Consider the following 20000-nt stretch of genomic DNA (forward strand, 5'->3'; position numbering starts at 1 on the left):
TAAAAATCGAACTCAATATTAACTTCAAAATCCAGCAACATTCTTGAAGGAGCAATCATCATGTTTTCCTGTGAAATTCAGACCTATTTTGAGGTCACATCAACCACAGCCTGCCTGCTGGTATACCCAGACTGTGCCAAGACCATGAAGCTGTGTTGGGACCTACAGACTGTGCCAGGACCACGAGGCTGTGCTGGTCCCTCCAGACTGTGCCAAGACCACTAGGCTGTGTTGGGACATCTAGACTATGCAGGTACCTCCAGACTGTGCTGGGACCTCCAGGCTGTGCCAAGACCACTAGGCTGTGTTGGGACCTCTAGATTATGCAGGTACCTCCAGACTGTGCTGGGACCTCCAGGCTGTGCCAAGACCACTAGGCTTTGCCGGAACCACCACGCAATCGATCCATTCCCTCCTGACATGAATTGCTGCAGTAACAGCATATGAATGTGGCCATATTGACCAGGTGCCGATTGCTCATGTCAGTGTGCTCCTGGAAGGCTGTCAGCATCTGCATAAATGCGCATCAACTGAAGAGGCCAGGAAAGCCATAGCAGCAAGTCATACTGGTACTGGAGTGACGTGCAGATGTTCTCGTAACACGACGGCTCGCGCCACACGTGCTCATCACCGCTCACGTGTTCAAAACCGCTATCCTGTGCACAAACGTGAGCAGCTGAACACAGACCCGAGGCTTCAAACTCAGGATGAAAAATGAAAGCACACGTTTGTCGGAGCTGGGAAGACATTCCGTGTAGCCTGCCTTTGTGATGAAGGGAGGCCTAGCTGTAGTGACCCCGAGGACCCCCGTGGGACGCCGCAGGTCATGGCGCATCACGTGGCATAGGTACTGTGTTGAGCCGATGCCCGACTGACACTCTGGTCACGTGCGGGGTGACCGTACGACTTTGTTTTCCTTGCATTTGTGTTTCTCCGCAAAGGGCTTTCGACTGACATGACGTGTTCTTGTCCTTTATTAGTGGAGCGCCCGACTACCAACCCGACTCTTTCACCTTGTCAAACGTGTATTCCCTCCAGCGTTCCTTGGCTGGGAATCAGTGCAGTGATCTAAAAAAAAAAGGCTCCTCACAAGAAGCGGGTTGTACCACGCTGCATCATAGTCTGATTCCAAACACAATTACACCCCAAGGCCCTATACTGTAAAATGTATTGTCCAATCCTGAATGAATTAGGGTATACGTTAATCCACGCCCAAGGCTGTTGAGTCAGGAATTATGACTACTAGGAATTTAAGACAAAAAATCTCCTGATTGCAAAGTCTGAAGAATTCCTACCTGCTAAGAATAAGGATAAGCATAAATGCAGGTTAATCGGGCGTTTTCCCACGCTCGACTTTAGGAAACAAAGCAAAAAGGAGTGGGATTGGTGACTGCTGTATGTAGTCAGCATTGCATTAGTGGTTTGCTGTTTATAGCCAAAGTGCATCCTGATTTCAGCCATGCTAGTGGAACACTGCACACAGTGCCTGGGTCTGAGTGCAGCGGGACTTTCAGCGTCTTCTGATGGGACGCACCCTAAAGAAGAACCCCGAGATACGTCTTCATCTTGAAGGGACATGTCTTCATGTTCTCGACCTGCTTCAGTGTAACCCCAAAGACCTCAGTGCTTATTCACGAGCTTCAGCTCTGCCCGTGAGTGGGCAATGGCGTTTGCACAAATGAAAATTACACTGGCCATATTTTTTTAATAATTAATTCAGTTATTAAACAAATAGTATTACCTGAAACCCTCTTCTAAATCCAAGAACATTCTTGAAGGAGAAATCATTACACCACTTACGGTGGGAGACAGAAAGCGGATGGGCTCAGGTTTTTACAGTGCCAACAGTCCTCTGCTGTTGTTGTCTGTACGAGAACTAGGTCAGGAAACGCACACGGGTTCATCCATGAGCCCTGCCGTCTGCGCGAGGCCAGAGATTACCGAGGGTGAACGACGTCTCGCAAGTTATGGGGGACACTGAGCATGCTCAGTCAGGACCGAGGCTTGTGGACAAGTCAAGATGTCTCTCTTATCATCCACAACGAGGGCCGGCTCGGTGTGGATTAAAGTAATTAACTGCCAGCGACATGTCCCAGATTCCTGCTGCAGATAGCAGCTGTCCTTAGTCCTTCAGAAGTGCGATGACGGGAGTATTGGCGCGCGTGATGACGAAACGTGACAGGCCGAAGGATGCAGACTGCAGATTGTCTCCGGGTCCGTCGGGTTTTCCGAGGGTGTCGCTCTGGAGTCTGGCCGTCTGGAGAAAACATGGCCTTCCCTCTCGCGTTACACGGCAAAGTTGAAACCAGAGAACCGCTGCTGATCTTCAGGATAATTGGTGTATTTGGCACAATTTCCTCTGACATTGATCTCATCGCCACCACAGACGTTCGCACATGAATATTTGATCATGAAGTACTTTTTCCCCCCTGAATGTCTGGTTGTATTCATGATGGCGAGGTAGTTGAATGTGACTCTTTGCAGGAAGTGCTTTCCCTGGTTTCCTTGGCATCCCCACACGCTATGCTGGCCAACAGGAACGCGGTGATGTGTTCCACATGGCTGTCCGTCCCTCAGATCTTCAGATCGGATTTCTTTATTTGAGCAGACGTCACGACCCCCTGTTCCTGCGCGTAACCTAAAATAGCTATAATGTGACTCGATTGTTGTCTGATGGACTGCACCGTAAAACAGCCCTGACTGATGCTTAATGGTTCCCAAATGCAACCCGGATCTGCTGACACAGAGGTCACACCCAGCCTAGGTGTGGTGACCAATCACATGATCGTTTTTGAATTACACGACCAGTTTGGAGGAGGGTTTTTAAAAAAAAGTTTATTGTACCTTGCTCTACTGGAAAAAGGTCTCCTGCTAGAAACTGGTTCATCTGTGTATTGGTTGGCTACTTCCTGTGAAACGGGTACCGTTGGACGTGGATGTAAAGGACTGTAAATATCCGGGAGTACTTATCACGTGATCACCACATGTTGTTATGGATGTCTCATTCAGGACCCAAACCCCATCCATGTGCTTCTAATATACTAACAATCACCATACACAGAATCACTGTGCTAAGTACATGCATATATATATATATATATATATATATATATATATATATATATATATATATATATATATATATATATATATATATATAGAGAGAGAGAGAGAGAGAGAGAGAGAGAGAGAGAGAGAGAGAGACATGAATTTATGTAGGCAGTATATTTCCCCAGGTGCCTAACAGCAGCATGATAGGAATTTCAGCACATAAGACTTTCAACAGGTGAAACACATGTACAGGATGAAGGATCGATTATAGCAGCTCCAAAAAAAGTGCCGTTAGCTGCCCACCTGCCACAGCTTTGACAGATTCCCGTCGTACGAAATCTTGACAGCCGCGCAACGCCGTGAGTCGGTTATTGATGGCGGGTCCCGACTGGGGGCGACGGGCGGCTCCACCTGCGTTCGGTAGCGCCAACAGACAACGACAAGCCCCCTGTCGGCGGGTGGAGCTCAAAACCCATCCGTCAGCCCTCACTGGGTGTAGCCACCACAACCCCCACCCCACCCCCCCAAAAAACCACACACAAACGTCCTCCATGGCCACAAGTGATAACCCGGTCATGTGACGCGCCGTGGAAATGCAGCCTCTGTCCTGCAGCTGCTGGTGTGGTTGTCAGAGTGGCTCTTGTCTGGCTGGGCGCTGTGCGTGCCGTGGCGCTGGACGATCTGTTTTTAATGAGAGCCACATTGCACTTGTTGCATTTGATCTCAGCATTAATGATGAGGTTTATTGTTTCGATGCTTTAATTGCCAGTTTATATGCAATACTTGCTGAGTCATTTTGCCACTGTTTAAAAATGCTGACTTCAAGCTTTCTCTTGTCTATTTGCATATATTTTCACTATTCTCATAGCTTTTCTTACTTTCTTCTACATTATTGGGTTTTAGAACCCAATAATTAAATAGGTTCTACATTATTAGCCCTAGTAAGTAGTTAGTGTGTGTGTGTGTGTGTGTGTGTGTGTGTCTGTGTGAGTGTGTGTGTGTGTGTGTGTTCTTTCCCCTTTGTCTCTGGCACAAAAGCATCACAGAGCGGGCTGTGCTGCAGTGCTTGGCAGTGTGTGTCGGCCCAGGTTAGCGTCACTCGGCTGGAAGGGGGTGTGTCTTGATGTGGGGACGGTTAAATCATGTTAATGGGGAAAGGCTTGTCTCTCCCATACACACACTCACATGAGTCTGCAGGCTGTGAAGGGGGCCGAAGGGAACAGAGAAGAGTAGCAATCGAGGACTGGGAATACACACACACACACACGCGTACACACACACACACGCACACACTTGTACACTTGTACATTTGTACACGCACACACGCATGTACATACGCACACATGCACACACACGTGCACGAACACACACATGTGCACATTCAAACACGCTCACACACTTTTATCCTTCTGTCTGAGGCAGGACTGTGTTAGGGATTTGCTTGCATTGACCCATCACTTTGATGCCTATCGATAGTGACAGTTCTCTCCCGCTCTCTCTCTCTCTCTCTCTCTCTCTCTCTCTCTCTCTCTCTCTCTCTCTCTCTCTCTCTCTCTCTCTCTCTCCCTCTCTCTTTCTCTCCCGCTCTCTCTCTCTCTCTCTCTCTCTCTCTCTGTCTCTCTGTCTTCTACTGTCTCTTTCTCGCTCTCTCTCTCTCTCACTGTGTCTGTCTTCTACTCTCTCTCTCTCTCTATTTTTCTGTCTTCTACTCTCTCTTTCTCTCCCTCTCTCTCTCTCTCTCTCTCTCTCTCTCTCTATTTTTCTATCTTCTACTGTTTCTCTCCTGCCCTGCCTTGCTCTTCTTCCACCTACTGTCTCTTTTCCAACATCTCTCTCCTATCTCCCTCCTTCCATCTCTCCCTCCTTCTGTTCTTCTCTCTCTCTCTCTCTCTCTCTCTCTCTCTCTCTCTCTCTCTCTTTCTCTCCCTGCAGGCTGTAGAGGCACACATCCAGAGTGTTGGACAGACGCCATCTCAGTTGCTCATCGAGCCCCATCCTCCACGTAGCTCCGCCATGCACCTGGTGAGGCTGTGTGTGTAAATGTGTTTATCTTTGTGTGCATGCATGCGTGCGCCCTCAGCCCGTTCACAGTGCACGGGCGAATACTCCAGACGAGGGCGGTCATGTCTGACCTTCCTTCAGCATGGCTGTATGTGCCCTCCATGTGTCCACGCCTTTAAGGATGGCATCTTCTTCATGAGTAACGTGCCCAGTGCCTTGGCACTGCCAATACACCCAGCTGGAGTCGGCACAGAGCGCACGCACAGATGTGCCATCTCAGACGCCCAGATAGTGCCTGGCTCCTACAGTGTCTCCACTGCGCACATACGTAGAGTACACACACACACACACGCACACAAACACAGACGCCCGCGAACGCACGCACGCACACACACACATGCACATACACACGCACACTCACACACACAAACACACACACTCTTGACATACTTTTGAAAGTGCATGACTCCCTCAGAATGACAGGCTTTTCTGCTCTGCTGTGAGAACAGCGCCCCCTACTGGACATGTGACACGTCCGCCCGCCGCTGACCTCTACAGTCCCCAGCCTTGTGTTAAAGAAGGAACTTTTTGGTGCTCACTCTCACATTCATTTAGTTTCACTCAGTTATGTATCTGTAGTTTTAAAAGTAAAATTTAGCTGAAGGGCAAAGGACATAGGAGGTGCTGGAGTACAAAAGAACCAGTGACAAGTTCAGATTAAGCCTTACCCCTCTCCTCCGATTGGCCATGAACTCAGCTGTGTGATTGGCCAGACGATCTTGGTTTAACATCTTGAAGTAGAACTGAAAATTGTTTCCGTGTTGAACTTTGCCCTGTGTCTTGAGCATATTAATGCCCCCCCAAATCACACATGTCTTTCAACCCCCCAGTAAGACCTCTTCACCGGGGCCGTCCTCTCTCCCTGCAGATGAAAGCTTGTTCAGCCGGGATCGTGAGAAATCACGCCTGGGTGTTTCTGTTTTCGCTGAGACTGTGCAGGCTGTGCTGCGTATGACCCAGATTGAGGAGCCGCTGTAATGTTTACATGTACATAGATGCCCGTTAGACGGGTACAGTGTACATAGATGCCCGTTAGACGGGTACAGTGTACATAGACGCCCATAGACGTACAGTTCCTTGTGTAACTGGTTCAGACCCGCGTTCCTACGTGGTTCGTTTGCACCTGGAAATTCTCATAATCATTGCAGCTGGAAGACTCTGTGCTTTGTGCTTCTTTGGTAATATGGCACTGAGGTCTCAACTCACAGAGTCTACCCTGTTTGAACTCTGCACCTATTCCCAGTGCACACTGAGGAAAAAACCCACTGGGTCGTTTTCAGTTTAATAACAGTTTGGACGTTGTTTCTAAACTGATTCCACACACACACACACACACACACACACACACACTTGACTGCTCTAATAATGCGCTACTTTTTTGCTTCTGTCGTTAATGTATTTAACCGAACACGTGTGACGTGGTCTCGTGTATCCAGCAGTGATATGTTCCTTTTTTCAGTGCATGCCATCCTTCTTCCTCCTCATCCTCCCCCGCAGTGCTTCCTCCCACAGAGTCCGCTCATGTTCAAGGACCAGATGCAGCAGGATGTCATCATGGTCCTCAAGTTTCCCTCCAACTCGCCCGTCACCCACGTGGCAGCCAACACGCTGCCCCACCTGGCCACGCCCGCCGTCGTCACGGTCACCTGCAGCCGACTGTTCGCCGTCAACCGCTGGCACAACACCGTGGGTGGGTGCAGGCTGCAGCCCTCGCCGTTACCATGCACGCCATCGCCGTTACCGGGGATGCCATCGCGGCTGCTCTGTTACATCCATCGTTGTCTTCTTTTTTTGTCTTTTGTTTTTATGACAATCATAAAATTTGCACCCGCGCATGCACGCGCACACACACACACACACACACACACACACACAAACACACTGAACACTGGTAAACACTCTCCCATTCACAAATTCACATTTAAATTGCTACCCACTGCTCTTTCCAACATAAAATATAATATGCTTAATAAATCAGCACCCCCCCCCACACACACACACACACCTTGATGACTCACCTGGTGATCGCCAATACCAACCTAGGCCCCTCCCAGAACCAGCCTCGCCTGGAGGTCACAGGTTGAGTGCCTTGGTTACGGGCCAAATTACCCAATGGTGGCCTCTCCCCTTTCTCCCCACACTTCGCCAGCTGTCACGGCGACGCTGTGATGTCAGCACCAAAGGTGATGGCCAGGCTCTCTCACCCTGCTAATGTGTCCAGCTGCACAGCCTGGAGACCCCACAGCCGCATTGTGTAAGGGCCAGGGCGGGGCGCAGGTCCGCCCACATCCAATCATCTACGCCCTCCCACCACCCTGCCTCAAGGGCGGGACCAAATCAGCGAGCCGCCAGTCAAACATGGCAGGGGTCAGGGGTCAGAAAGCATGGCAGGGGTTACGTCTGGTGTGCAGTTGCCTGTAAGATGCTTCAGAGTGGCTGGTCCTTACCACCTGACTCGTCCTTGTGGGTATCCTCCGTCACGCTCTCTCCATTCTCCATTCACGCTCTTCATCTCCTCTTAATCGTCATCACCGTACATTCTCTACAACTCGCCTCTTTCAGCTTGCTGGGTCAAAGGAATCTGTGCAGTTGCATTAAAACCGTCACCTGTGTGTTTACCTGTGATTAACTCGACATTCTACATCCTAATCTTATTGTCTTTGTTTTTTTATATACTTGAATATTACCTTATAGTTTCTTGTGCAGTGTCACTGGCCTTAAGTGTTTGCTTATAAATCAAATTCTGTTTATCATTATTATTGTTAAAAGAATGAGAGATTACAATAATGTGTGTGTGTGTGTGTGTGTGTGTGTGTGTGTGTGTGCGCGCGCGCATGTGTATATGTGTATGCACGTGTGTGTGTGTTTGTGTACGTGTACGTATGTGTGTGTGTGCACGTGTGCACGTGTATGTGTGCATGTGTGTGTGTGTCTGTGACAGGTCTGCGTGGAGCTCCAGGGTACTCTCTGGACCAAGCCCATCATCTGCCTATTGAAATGGACTCTCTGATCGGTGAGTGCGAGCCATCGAGCGCCGAGACCTTTAATAAATAAACAGCAGAATCAGACTCTAACCTTCCCGTCTGACATCTGCTCCAGCCAATCACGCGGGAACGACCAAGAGGCAGATCACGGACCTGGTGAACCAGAGCGTCCAGATCAACTCACAGTGCTTCGTGGTTACAGCGGACAACCGTTACATTCTAGCGTGTGGATTCTGGGATAAGAGCTTTCGTGTCTATTCCTCAGAAACAGGTACAGGATTCGCACCACATCCATAGTAAAAATAAGCGTCGCCGTTTTAGCTGTTTATTACGGTTTTAGCATTTTAAGTTATTAAGACTCCCTTTAGGGGCCTATTAACAGCAAGCCTGGATTTGTGTCTCACTGTGTCTCCATGTGTCTGTCTGCCACTTGTGTGAAGGCAAGCTCACGCAGATAGTGTTCGGCCACTGGGACGTGGTCACGTGTCTGGCTCGCTCGGAGTCGTATATCGGGGGCGACTGCTACGTTGTGTCAGGCTCCAGAGATGCCACTCTGCTGCTGTGGTACTGGAGTGGACGGCACCACATTATAGGAGACAACCCCAACAACAGTGAGTGTACCTGAGCTACAGTCATATCGACCACGGCACGTACGGCAGAACTACAGTCAGACAGACCACGGCACGTACGGCAGAACTACAGTCAGACGGACCACGGCACGTACGGCAGAACTACAGTCAGACAGACCACGGCACGTACGGCAGAACTACAGTCAGACAGACCACGGCACGTACGGCAGAACTACAGTCAGACAGACCACGGCACGTACGGCAGAGCTACAGTCAGACGGACCACGGCACGTATGGTAGAACTACAGTCAGACGGACATCACATATAGCAGAACTACAGTCAGACCACCAACAGCATGTACAGCAGAACTACAGACAAACTGATATCACGTATAGCAGAAATACAGTCAGGCCGACAACAGCATGCACAGCAGAACTACAGTCAGACAGACATCACGTATAGCAGACATACAGACTGACATCATGTATAGCAGAACTACAGTCAGACTGACTTCACATATAGCAGAACTACACTCATACCAACATCACTTACAGCAGAACTACAGTCAGGCAGACAAAATCACGTACAGCAGACCTACAGTCAGACAGACCACAGCGTGTACAGCAGAACTACAGACAGACAAACTCACGTACAGCAAAACTACAGTCAGGCTGACATCACCACATATAGCAGAACTACAGTCAGTCAGAGAACAGTACGTATATTGGAGCTATACAGCCCAGCAACAGTGGGGCTGTCAGAAAGGCAGTGAGTCTAACCAGCCCAACAACAGTGACTGTATCTGAACGACAACTTCCAGGACATTAGAACTACAGTTCATCTAAACATGGGTGTGTTAGAATTGTGCACAGGTGAAAGACCCTCACACTGGGAAGAGTGTAGAGGATACACCTTACCACGTGCAGAGTATCAGAGATGGAAAACATCTGTGCATGAAGCTCACAGACTCCAGCAGGCCCTTTCCAAAACTAGTGTGATGTCACGTATGGGCACTTGTTTGATATTAGACGTGCAAACTCACATCTTCCCTACCTTGCACGGTGGTCGGTGGGTGTGCGTCTGTGTGTGTGTGTGCGCACGTGTGTATTTCTGATGTTCGCAGGTGTCAGGAGTGCTGCTTTAGGTGGGAGTTTTCCCTAATTAACTACACTGAACCTCAGACAGTTAATTAAGTATTTCAGCTCGGCTGCTTCCAATTAGACGATGGTGTCGCTCCTCTCCTGCTTCCAGAGGAGAGAAATCTCAGCTCCCAGGATATTTACACCTCCAGACAAGGAGGCCATTATTCTTACGCCTGAAATGTGATGTTGTTATGCACATCTGAAGTTTTTGATGTAGTTTTTTTGGACTGCTGTGCAGTTTCTGACCTAGTGCACTAAGAGGGCCTTTCCCTGTCACTTAACCTGCTTCATGTTTGATACATTTATCCGCTTTTTGGTGAAACCTGCACATTACGGTTGACCATATCTACTTATTGTAGATGGTGTTTTTCTTATTTTTAGAGTGAATTTCCAGGTTAAGTAATTATTTCAATTTTCTTAATATGACATGAAAATATTTGTAATGTGTGCAGAAATACTGCCAGTGTTATCTGCTGGTCTTGGTGAGCTGATTAGGAGAGTAACAGTGCCCTCTACTGGTGACTGTAAGAGAAGACGTTTCATACCTCAGTTAAATATGATCCTAATGTGGTTAATATGTAGGTTTGATTTTGCTCAGTTTGAAGCAAAGCTGTTTGAAAATTTTGTTTTAAAATGGAATTAAAAGCTTTTTTAACTGTGCAAATAATTTTCTTCTCGCTACTTACAGGCCCAGGGTTCGAGTTGTGTGTTGCACACTCACCTTGTCAATTCGAATATTAGTTCTGTTGTAGCAGCTGCACACATTAGCGTGCTTATATGTTAATTAGTCTTAATGACCTTATTCTGTCAGGCTTGTGTGGAACCCTGTGAGATGTAAACCTGCGGCAGAGCTGCAGTCCCCTCTAACACCTGTCATCTCGCTGTTCTCTTTTCCATGACACACAGAACAGCACACACCCTAATGTTCGTACTACCTACTGGTATCAAGGAACTGCACCTGCGTCCATGCTGCAGCAGAATGTGAGCGATAATCTTGGGATGTGTGGTGTCTCTCCGACGCTGTAGTTCCGGTGGTCCACCAGCCTTTTCCTGAGCGGCGTTCCACGGAGGTTGCCGTGGCGAACCCTTATAAATATTCGTCAGCCACCTGAATCTGATTGATTATGTAGTCGTGAGGCGGGCTGTCGACGCGGCGATTAAATGTGCAGTGATTAAAACCGCACCACAGCCAGGCGGCGGGTCGCGAACCTCGTCCCACCTCCCCACCCGCAAACGGAAACACGTCAGGCTCTGTCACGGCATGACTGAAGCGCTCGCGGGTAAGGGCGGCTCGGACCCGACCCCTGCTTTCTCCCGAGGGCCCCGGAGGCTCCTGCATGCCTCCCTGGGGAAGCACCCAGACCCGCGCGTCTGCATGCGTATCGATCAGAGCACGCGCGGCTCCACCGTCAGCTAGAGAAGTGCATCGATTATGCTGTCCATTAAAAGGACTGCGCATTACACTAATGACCTCAGGGTTCATTAAATGAAGGTTAATTTGTTTTTTTTTAAATAGCCTCTGTAGCAACGCACAGCAGGACGCTTGTGAGCACTTTAACCCTAACGGCGTCATTGTTCTGAGTTCCTGACTTCATGCAGCTCACATACTCTGTGATACTATATATCCTAAAAGGTTTAATGAAAGATTAGGTTCATGCCATAGCAAGCGAATTCTAATAAACGTTCTTATGGGCCCGTGTAATACACATCATTACGGGCCAGTGTAGGCACAGCGACTCGGTAGCCAATAAAACACTGGAATGGCCTCTCGCTCAGGGTTGGTTCTAATAAGCATCTCATTAAAGCCTCTGGCTGGAGTCTCATTCCTCTTCCCTGCATAATTAAACTGATCACACCACATTCCTCTTTACGCAGCTTTTAAGTAAGACTGGAAATAAACCCAGAGTTGTTTCTACAAGCCGGAGCATGGACTTCACCACAGCAACCACACCTTCGGAGCAAGCAGTGTTATGCGGCGATTTGTTCCGCTTCAAAAAGAAACCGGAAGGGGTTAATATGTATTTGTAGATGTAGATTCCCATGATGCTTCAGGGCAGAGGCAGCCGTGCCCCCTTACCATTGGGCGTTTGTGCCATTGTTTCAGGCGGGGGGGGGGAGGGTGACATCCGCTGCCCCTGCCCCCCAGTGCCCCCACTTCACCTCGCTCTCACCCCTCATCAATCAAGCGGCTACGCACGTGAAATCGCACGAGACGGGGCAACCCTGGCCAGCAGGTGCTCCGTTACGGGGGCCTCTGTCACCATCCGATACAATAGATTTGCCCATATAGTGAAAACTGCTAGTGATTATTTGCTCCCATTTGCGTAGTATTCCATTGGTTCAGCGTGAGGTCATGTTTACCAGTACACATCAAACATTAGAACAGTGTTTAAAATCTCTTTTTTATCCGCACACATTTTTCTGTGGCTTTTCCGTACAGCTCTCTCGGTTCTGTGTGCAGGCGATTACCCGGCAGCACGAGCGGTTCTGACCGGTCACGACTACGAGGTGGTGTGTGTGTCCGTCTGTGCTGAGCTTGGCCTGGTCATCAGCGGAGCAAAAGGTCAGCAAGCGGTTCACAAGTTCACAGGAAATCTCTGAACAGCTGATTCCATTCATATTTCCATTATGTTTGCCTCTGTGCTTGTAGTGCCATGTTCTTTTGGATTAAAAAAAATCATTTTGACATCACCTCAGACCAAAACAGTGCTAGAACAATTGTGCTAGAACAACCTGTCATTTATCATTATCATTTAATAATGAACTATTCCGTCATATTCGCATCTTGAGTCATATCCAGAGGTCTGTGCACACCATTCAGTCATGCTTAGGCTCCACGTTTTACGCGTTCGGCTGGTGTGTGACTAAACGCTGGGGACTGTCCTTTGGCAGAGGGCCCGTGTCTGGTGCACACTATCACGGGGGACCTGCTCCGGGCCCTGGAGGGGCCGGACAACTGCCTGTTCCCACGCCTCATCTCGGTGTCCAGCGAGGGCCACTGCGTCATCTGCTACGAGAGGGGCCAGTTCTGCAACTTCAGCATCAACGGCAAGCTGCTCGCCCAGATGGAGATCAACGACTTCACCCGCGTAAGAGCAGAGCAGTCCGCCCCGGGCCGTGGAGGCCGTCTGGTCCTCCGCCAGCACGTTGCCATGGCAACGCACCTGCACGGGCCTCTTAAACGCCGGGGTTGCTTCAAGACATTTAGCGTAGCTTGCCTTAGTTACGTCATGGTTTTTAGGAATCTTATGCAATTTAAAACCGTGATATAAAGATTTTGTGGTTAACTTGAAATGCAAAAACAAATAGCAGTGAGGTTATTGTTGTTATTACAAATGCCAGCTGGTGTGTGTGCTGTCGATCCATCATTCCTCAGGCTGTCCTTCTGAGCAGTGACGGTCAGATGCTGGTGACCGGCGGAGACAACGGCGTGGTTGAGGTGTGGCAGACCTGCGACTTCAAGCAGCTCTACGTCTACCCGGGCTGCGACGCTGGTATCAGAGCCATGGACCTGTCGCACGACCAGAGGTCTGTGCGCACGCAGTTCGCTGGCGCGGTGGAAGGAAAAACGCACAGGCACTTTCTTACACCCCCCGTCTCTGTGTTGCAGGACCCTGATCACAGGCATGGCGTCTGGCAGCATTGTAGCATTCAACATCGATTTCAACCGCTGGCATTACGAGCATCACAAAAGGTACTGAGCGCGCTCCGTAGACATCAGGCTCTGCCTGCCACGGGAAACAGTCGGGGTAACAGCCGGGGTAACAGCGAGCCCCTCTTAGCCGGACACACAGAGGGGGGAACTCGAAGGACAAGGGCGAAGGTTCTTTTTTCCAGCAGAGGGCCCGAGTACAGAGACCCGAGTACAGAGTGTCGTCCTGTACGAAACCTTCGGGTTGGCTCCAGTATCTGCACTACTACAGCACTGTATGTACAGTGACAGCTAAACAAAACAAAAAACAAAACAAAAAGCCCAGAAACCCCTGAATGTTAGAGCCACACAAACTCCGGTCCAGAACCAGAACGCGAGGTTTCGCGTTTTGTCCGAACAACAGTGAGCTGATGTGTATCGGCCTCTTCACTTGCAGTCCCATCGTTTAAACTGTGAAAATATGGCTCCGTGCAGAGGAACCACCCCTGTGTTTCCGCACTGTACATTTGTATATGGTAGCAGTGCATTTCACCTCCTGGAGAACTATTTTCAGGGTAAATAGTGGTGGATGGTGTAAACATGCATATCATCAAAATATATTCCTTGAAGTTTATGGGGTATCTTCTCTAAAGCCTGTTTGTGAAACTCATAAAATTGTCTGTAAGGGTCTGTAAACAGTGATGCAGCAAAGAGTTTCTGTCTGTCAGAGGTCAGTCATGATTTTTAACATGAAATTGTTTTTCGGTGTGTTGTGACCAAAATGAGCCCGCGTTTACTGTAAAACGTGCTGTTTGTTATTTCTCTCTTTAATTCGATGTGACGTACTCATTAAATCTGTTTGATTTGAAAACAAAACCCCCCCCGAAAACTTTGACTGTTTATGCAACGTTTCCCCTCAACATTAATCAATTACTTCTTCCGTGCAAGTTTCAAGGACAGGGCTGACGGTCCTTCTAAAACTTCAGATGGTTATTGGAGAACGGGTGGGTATGATAAGAACGCAGCTGCATGCGTTTATATCTTAACTCTTTACTGTCTGGAAGGTTACAGTCGACGTAAAACACGTTTTGGGTAGATGACTTTTTCAATCTACTGGTGACATGGTGCCAATATTTTTCCACTAATTTTGAATGTGTTTGGTTCAAGTTTGGGCTTATGTTTTTGTTTGAGCTTGTTTTTATTAGCCTAATTGATTTTCAGTAAGTGAAAACTATTTGATTTCAGATTGTCAGTTATATTCACAGAGCAACATCATCAAGCTTCAGTAGCGTGACAATAAAATTACAATGAAATGTTTTGATTTCAAGCTTGATTCATAATTCTGATATCTGGCACTAAAGATTGCACCAATATTGTAAACTTTGTGATTACTGTTAGTAAGCAATATAGTATGTAAAAAAAAACAAAAAACAAAAAACATGAGACTATGGATTAGGTTAGCCAAGGCTAGAACAGACAGGAGGCTAGAAGTTTGTGAAAGACTGTCACCGTGTTTTCAGCAAAATATGAACTATCCAACATGTACTGTACGTGAGACAAAGAATGGTTCTAAAAATCGATTTTGCCTTTTTATTTGTGAAATGTCCCTCTGTTATGCAGGAGTCTTGTTATATGTGCATTTAGGATTTAATGTGTTAGAAGAATCATTTGGATTTGAAAACATTACCTACTGATGTTTGTTTCCCTCTCAGTAAACATCAAGATATATGAGCCAAATTCTACTGCAAGTATTCTGTTTTATTTTTGAAAATGGTTCTGTTGTCCATATTTTGCAGATATCAATATTGATTTTTAGGACTTTTTTGGTTGAATATATTGTATTTGTCTCTTATCAGTACCGTTCAAGAGATTAAGTTGTTTATAATAAAATGTGATCAAATTCGTTTTTAGCATATGTTCATGCAGTATGATAAATGTGTACATTGTGAACTCTTATCAATGCCAAAAGACCCAGATCTTTTTTTATCCTAAATGCCGTGCACTTTTATGAAGCTTGCGTAAGCATGTCCAACAAGTAGCCATGTATATCCCTAAAAGAAATGGACTCAAGCAACTATATCCAGGCAAATCTCTAGATGAGGTTGAGCATCTGTAGCTGTGTGATAATCTAGATGAGGTGGGGATTGACAAACTTGCTTCATTCTGTTTGTTCCACTTCAACTTTGCCAAATCTTAAAACCAGGACACGCGTTTCCTTTGAGGACATGGTTTATTCCCAGGTTTGGCTGGTTTCTCCCAGCACCATTGTGGGATGACTGCTACTTGGAAGCCAAACTGCTCTCTGCTCATGATCAGGAGAAAAGGCTGCGTGCCCCTACACAGTCCACCCAAGAGGCAGTTGTATAGCTATATAAACACCTAGTCGGTGTCCACACAGATCAGTTCACTGGACCTTTTGCATATGAGCCATAATAATTTCGCATATAGCGGTGGTGTACATAATGTGATCTCATACAATATGGTCACTGTCCTATCTAAAAACATGGAGGTCCAAGACGGCATTCACGTAGAATTCATTACAAGAATAAGTAACACGGCAGATAAAGGATTTTTCTCTGTATTCGCAAAAGAAAAAGTCTTGCATGCTGTCACAAATACCTCTTCTCCACCATACCTCAGGTGCGTCCTCGCGTAAACGTCGTATCCCAGAAGCCTTGGCATGCTAAAGGCTCTTTTTAAACATCCCCCAGAATGGTAGTCACACGAAACCAACATACACTTTACGTTGCCCGTTGCTTTATATGTGTTGCCTGTAGACAGAATTGATCAAATCTGGGGACAAAGAAAGTTAAAAATGGAATCTTATTTGGGTGAAAGTGTTCATAATACCCTCGTGTATACAAGACCTGGGATGAGCTGAAGACTTCAGAGGGTGAAGTATTAGTCACAAATGTTTCCTCTGAACGACTTTGTTCACAGATTTTGTAGAAAGTTAACATTTTAAATAAATCATATCATTTAAAAACAAAACAAGTTTTCCTTAGATAGGAAAGTCAGTGCTGCTTGATATTTTGATATAGAACAAATTATTCTTCAGAAATTCTGTTTATGCTTCCACATTCCCAATGGTCTGACGTCTTAGAAATGAATGTTTACATGCTCTGAAACACAGGCACGTTTTTGGCCTTTACCTCGCAACTCTTCTTTCTTTTTTTCTTCGCCACTGACCATAACAAAGTCTTGCAGTCGACAAAAGACACGTCCAGACACAGAGTTTCAGAACTGTGGTGTTCAGAAGGTCCAGGCTACACATTCACCTTCTACAGTTCCAAACATCTATCCTCGGTGGGATTAGACCATCATCGCAGCCCGCAGAGGACGTGCAGCCTGAGTGCGAGATTAGCGAATGCAAACTTCTGAAGCAGACGCATTCATCCCTTTGACCGCATGTCAGTTTGGGTCTTTCTCTTATAATCTGTTACCAGCCAACTGAGCGGAAGTGACGTGGCTACTAATCCCGTGTGACCAAAACTGCACCTTCTCTTTCCTTCTATTGCTTCTTGGTACCATTAAAAATTCAGCAGTAACAGTGTGCCTCCATTATTAAGTCTACCAGATCAACAAAACATTTATAGCAGCAAGCGTTACTGACATTTCATATACAGTTCCTTTCCTAGCATATTTAAAACAGCATCTGTCAATTAAAAAAACACAATTTAACCAATCTCTATACCACTTATCTGGTAAATCGTGTATACGATATCTAATACATTTATGATATGATATTGCTAGAACATTCAAGACCCCAGTGAATTTTAAGACTTTTAAATGTGAAATATTCAAAAAATTGAAAACTTAAAAAAAAAAAAAAAACAACCTTGAAAAGAATCTTTAGAAGAAGAACTGTGGGTGACTCAGAAATTGGTGGATTTGCGTATAACCTTTAAGATAAATGTCAAAATAAATATAAAAACTGATCATCTATATTTTTTTTTTTACAAAAGATACATAACTAATGAGGTTTCATAACTTCAGTGGAAGATTATGATCTTAAGGTCTACCAGGTTTGTGTATCAGAAGGAGAACCCTATCGGAACTCGCCGTTAAAATAATTTGACCAGTTTGATGACTCCAGTCGGGAGGGCCATGTGTTTGTGCTTCCTTCTCTGAGCCACAAGAGGGCACCGGAGAAGGTGAGGAAACAAGGACTAGGCCAACACTTGGAGTACAAAGAGGTTTCATTGTGTGCTGCTGCAGATCAAAGTAAGGCTTAGCACCAAAAGTGGTCAGTCTAAAGGTTTACTAACCCTGGGGAACCTTTGCATCCAATCAGATGCTCGTTTTGAGAAAAGGATGAAATGATGAAGGTATTCTTGTTTTTATGGTGCAAATTTTTTTTCTCTCACCCCAGTTAATCTATGACATTCTAAGAAATTATCCCAGACTGAATTCAGTCTGAAAATGAATATATCCAAGCAAAGTCTAGGCGTAATGGAAGTTCTCTTTTGAACGGAATAGATCAAAACATGCAAGGGAGCACAGCTCTTTAGACCACAATGTCAGATCACATCATTCCATTTACCCATCCATCCATCCATCCATCCATCCCTCCCTCCCTCCCTCCCTCCCCGCATCTATAATCTAGGACATCAGAGGAGGAGCTCGGGCCGGGGGTGTGTGTTAAAATGGCGACGTCGGGGAGCGGACGGTCTCGCCGGAGCTGGGGGAGAGGTCATCAGACTCGGAGGTGAACTCTGCAGGGGACTGAAGTGCCGTGGTCGCACACGCCGCCGTGCCGGGGGGAAAGGCGCCCTGCGGCGGGACGGACCTCACATCCTGGTGGCGTCCTCGTCTGAGAACTTGCCTCTCCTTATCAAGAGCGGTGGCCTGGGCACACGGCAGAGAACAGCAGGCGATCCGATCAGGATTTACGGGATTAAGAGGTGATCAGACTGGGAGGAGTGTCTCAGTGATGTACTGTTTAGCGTGAATGAATTCAACCTTCATGTTGTGACAAGCGCACACTGAAGCACAGAGGACAGCTTTGGAGAGTCACAGTGCGAGTCACAGTGAGAGCACAGCGTGAACGAGTGAACAGAAGATGAACGAGTGAACAGAAGGGCCGGCATTCCGAAACACAAAGCTCATGGATGCGTTGGCCTATGTTCTGCAGCATGTGGGAAGCTAGTTGAAGAACTGTTCACGAGTCAAGACAACCACAGACATAAAATGAAGGATTCACACGCTCTGATCAGACATAAGCGGGCATCCGTCCGGGATGCAACACGGATGCGAGATCCATCACATTCCCTAAGTTCCCGGGCACGCTCCGGGGCCCTCGGACGGAAAAGCGCCCGCCAACCGGGTGGAAACGCAGCACGTTGATGGAGCGAGAGCGTAGCCACGGGGCGACAGACAGGCGTCGCTAGAGAGTGTGCAGCGTTGGAACGGAGGTGGAGCACAGGTGGAGGGGCGGAGCAGCTTGATGTGGGACAAACCGTAGGTGGGTGGGGGTGGGGGTGGGGGTGGGGGGTGTCATATGGAGACTGCCAGCACGTTGCCAAGGGCAAGCTGCAAATTTAGCATACCTCATCCAATACATCCCTGGGTGTGTGGGGTAATCCAACGACCCCGAGCGCTTGATGGCAAACCCCTCGTCCGGCTAAGCAGAGAAAAACACTCGTCACTCTGAGCGCCTGTGCTGTGCCCTCTACGGGGCGCTGCGCTACCTGACACTTCCTGTGCCGTTCTTTTGTTTACAAATACAGGATCAGCAGACTTTGGGAAAACAATTTTATATTTTCCGGTTCGATTCCGATGATCGTACATAAAAGGGAAAAAAGGAACGATGCATAACAGAATAAGTCCTCAAAGAAAAGTTTGTCTTGGGGTCGGTGAGTTTAGGGTCACCAACAGTCACACGTTTGCTCCTGTCTAGATGGAAAAAATCAACAATGGTTTGATCAAACCCAGAACCTTATAATGAGCAGAGAAGTGTATGAACTGAAATTCTGGAAAAAATTTAATAATTAGACAAATAACTACATAAAATGAAAAGTAAAGTGGAATTGTGATGAAACAGAAATGTACTTAAAAAGCCAGTGCTCACAGTAAAGAAAGCAGGGTTGAAGGGACAATCAAACTGAAATATGTGAAATATGTATGCACTATGAACACATAAGACCACCTGCATGGGTTAATATCCTGCATATATAATATGCATATTGCACATCGTTGTTACGTGGCAACTGACGAGCTCTGTGAAAGAATAAGAACAGATAGTTGACGGGATCTAGGAAAGCCCGCAGTACGGAGAATGGGAATCCCTGACAACCGTGCTGAGAGTCAAGGGGGTGAGAGAGAGAGAGAGAGAGAGGGGGCTACAGGGGAGAGGTGGGGAGCAAATGGTTAAAGGTGTGGAAACGGGAGTGGATCACACGATGGAGTGCATACGTCTCCCACTGAGACTGGAGTGTGTTCCCGTGAATCGACCCGGGCGCTCGACCGTGGACGACCCTCTTTGAGGGGGGCGGGGCTAAGAGAAACGCGGCCGCCGGCTGGCCGCACGTGAGGTGAAGACCCCTGGCGCAGGCCCGTGCG

General features: G+C 47.3%; 2 protein-coding genes across 5 annotated transcripts in view; one reads left to right on the forward strand and one right to left on the reverse strand.

Moving 5' to 3' along the window:
- The window catches only part of nbeab (neurobeachin b), a 192732-nt gene extending 175247 nt beyond the window's left edge, over nucleotides 1–17485 (forward strand). For both annotated transcript variants that reach the window (XM_035534144.1, XM_035534143.1), the window contains 9 exons: nucleotides 4984–5073; nucleotides 6610–6802; nucleotides 8054–8125; nucleotides 8212–8367; nucleotides 8537–8707; nucleotides 12270–12371; nucleotides 12701–12897; nucleotides 13185–13336; nucleotides 13419–17485. In XM_035534144.1, coding sequence (XP_035390037.1) covers nucleotides 4984–5073; nucleotides 6610–6802; nucleotides 8054–8125; nucleotides 8212–8367; nucleotides 8537–8707; nucleotides 12270–12371; nucleotides 12701–12897; nucleotides 13185–13336; nucleotides 13419–13509 — 1224 coding nt within the window. In that variant the 3' untranslated portion in view covers nucleotides 13510–17485. The remainder of the gene's footprint in view (nucleotides 1–4983; nucleotides 5074–6609; nucleotides 6803–8053; nucleotides 8126–8211; nucleotides 8368–8536; nucleotides 8708–12269; nucleotides 12372–12700; nucleotides 12898–13184; nucleotides 13337–13418) is intronic.
- A 548-nt stretch (nucleotides 17486–18033) lies between these two features.
- The window catches only part of LOC113582271 (serine/threonine-protein kinase DCLK1-like), a 33934-nt gene continuing 31967 nt past the window's right edge, over nucleotides 18034–20000 (reverse strand). The window contains exons 17-18 of one of the 3 annotated variants that reach the window (XM_027017951.2): nucleotides 18989–19062; nucleotides 18135–18287 (exon numbers count right to left, since the gene is read on the reverse strand). In XM_027017951.2, the coding sequence (XP_026873752.2) occupies nucleotides 18230–18287; nucleotides 18989–19062 (132 nt within the window). In that variant the 3' untranslated portion in view covers nucleotides 18135–18229. Of the gene's footprint in view, nucleotides 18288–18988; nucleotides 19063–19199; nucleotides 19335–20000 lie in introns of those variants that run through there. The other 2 variants (XM_027017950.2, XM_027017952.2) reach the window with 2 other exon arrangements.

Source organism: Electrophorus electricus, chromosome 15 (genome assembly GCF_013358815.1).
Source record: "Electrophorus electricus isolate fEleEle1 chromosome 15, fEleEle1.pri, whole genome shotgun sequence".
NCBI classification, from domain to species: Eukaryota; Metazoa; Chordata; class Actinopteri; order Gymnotiformes; family Gymnotidae; genus Electrophorus; species Electrophorus electricus.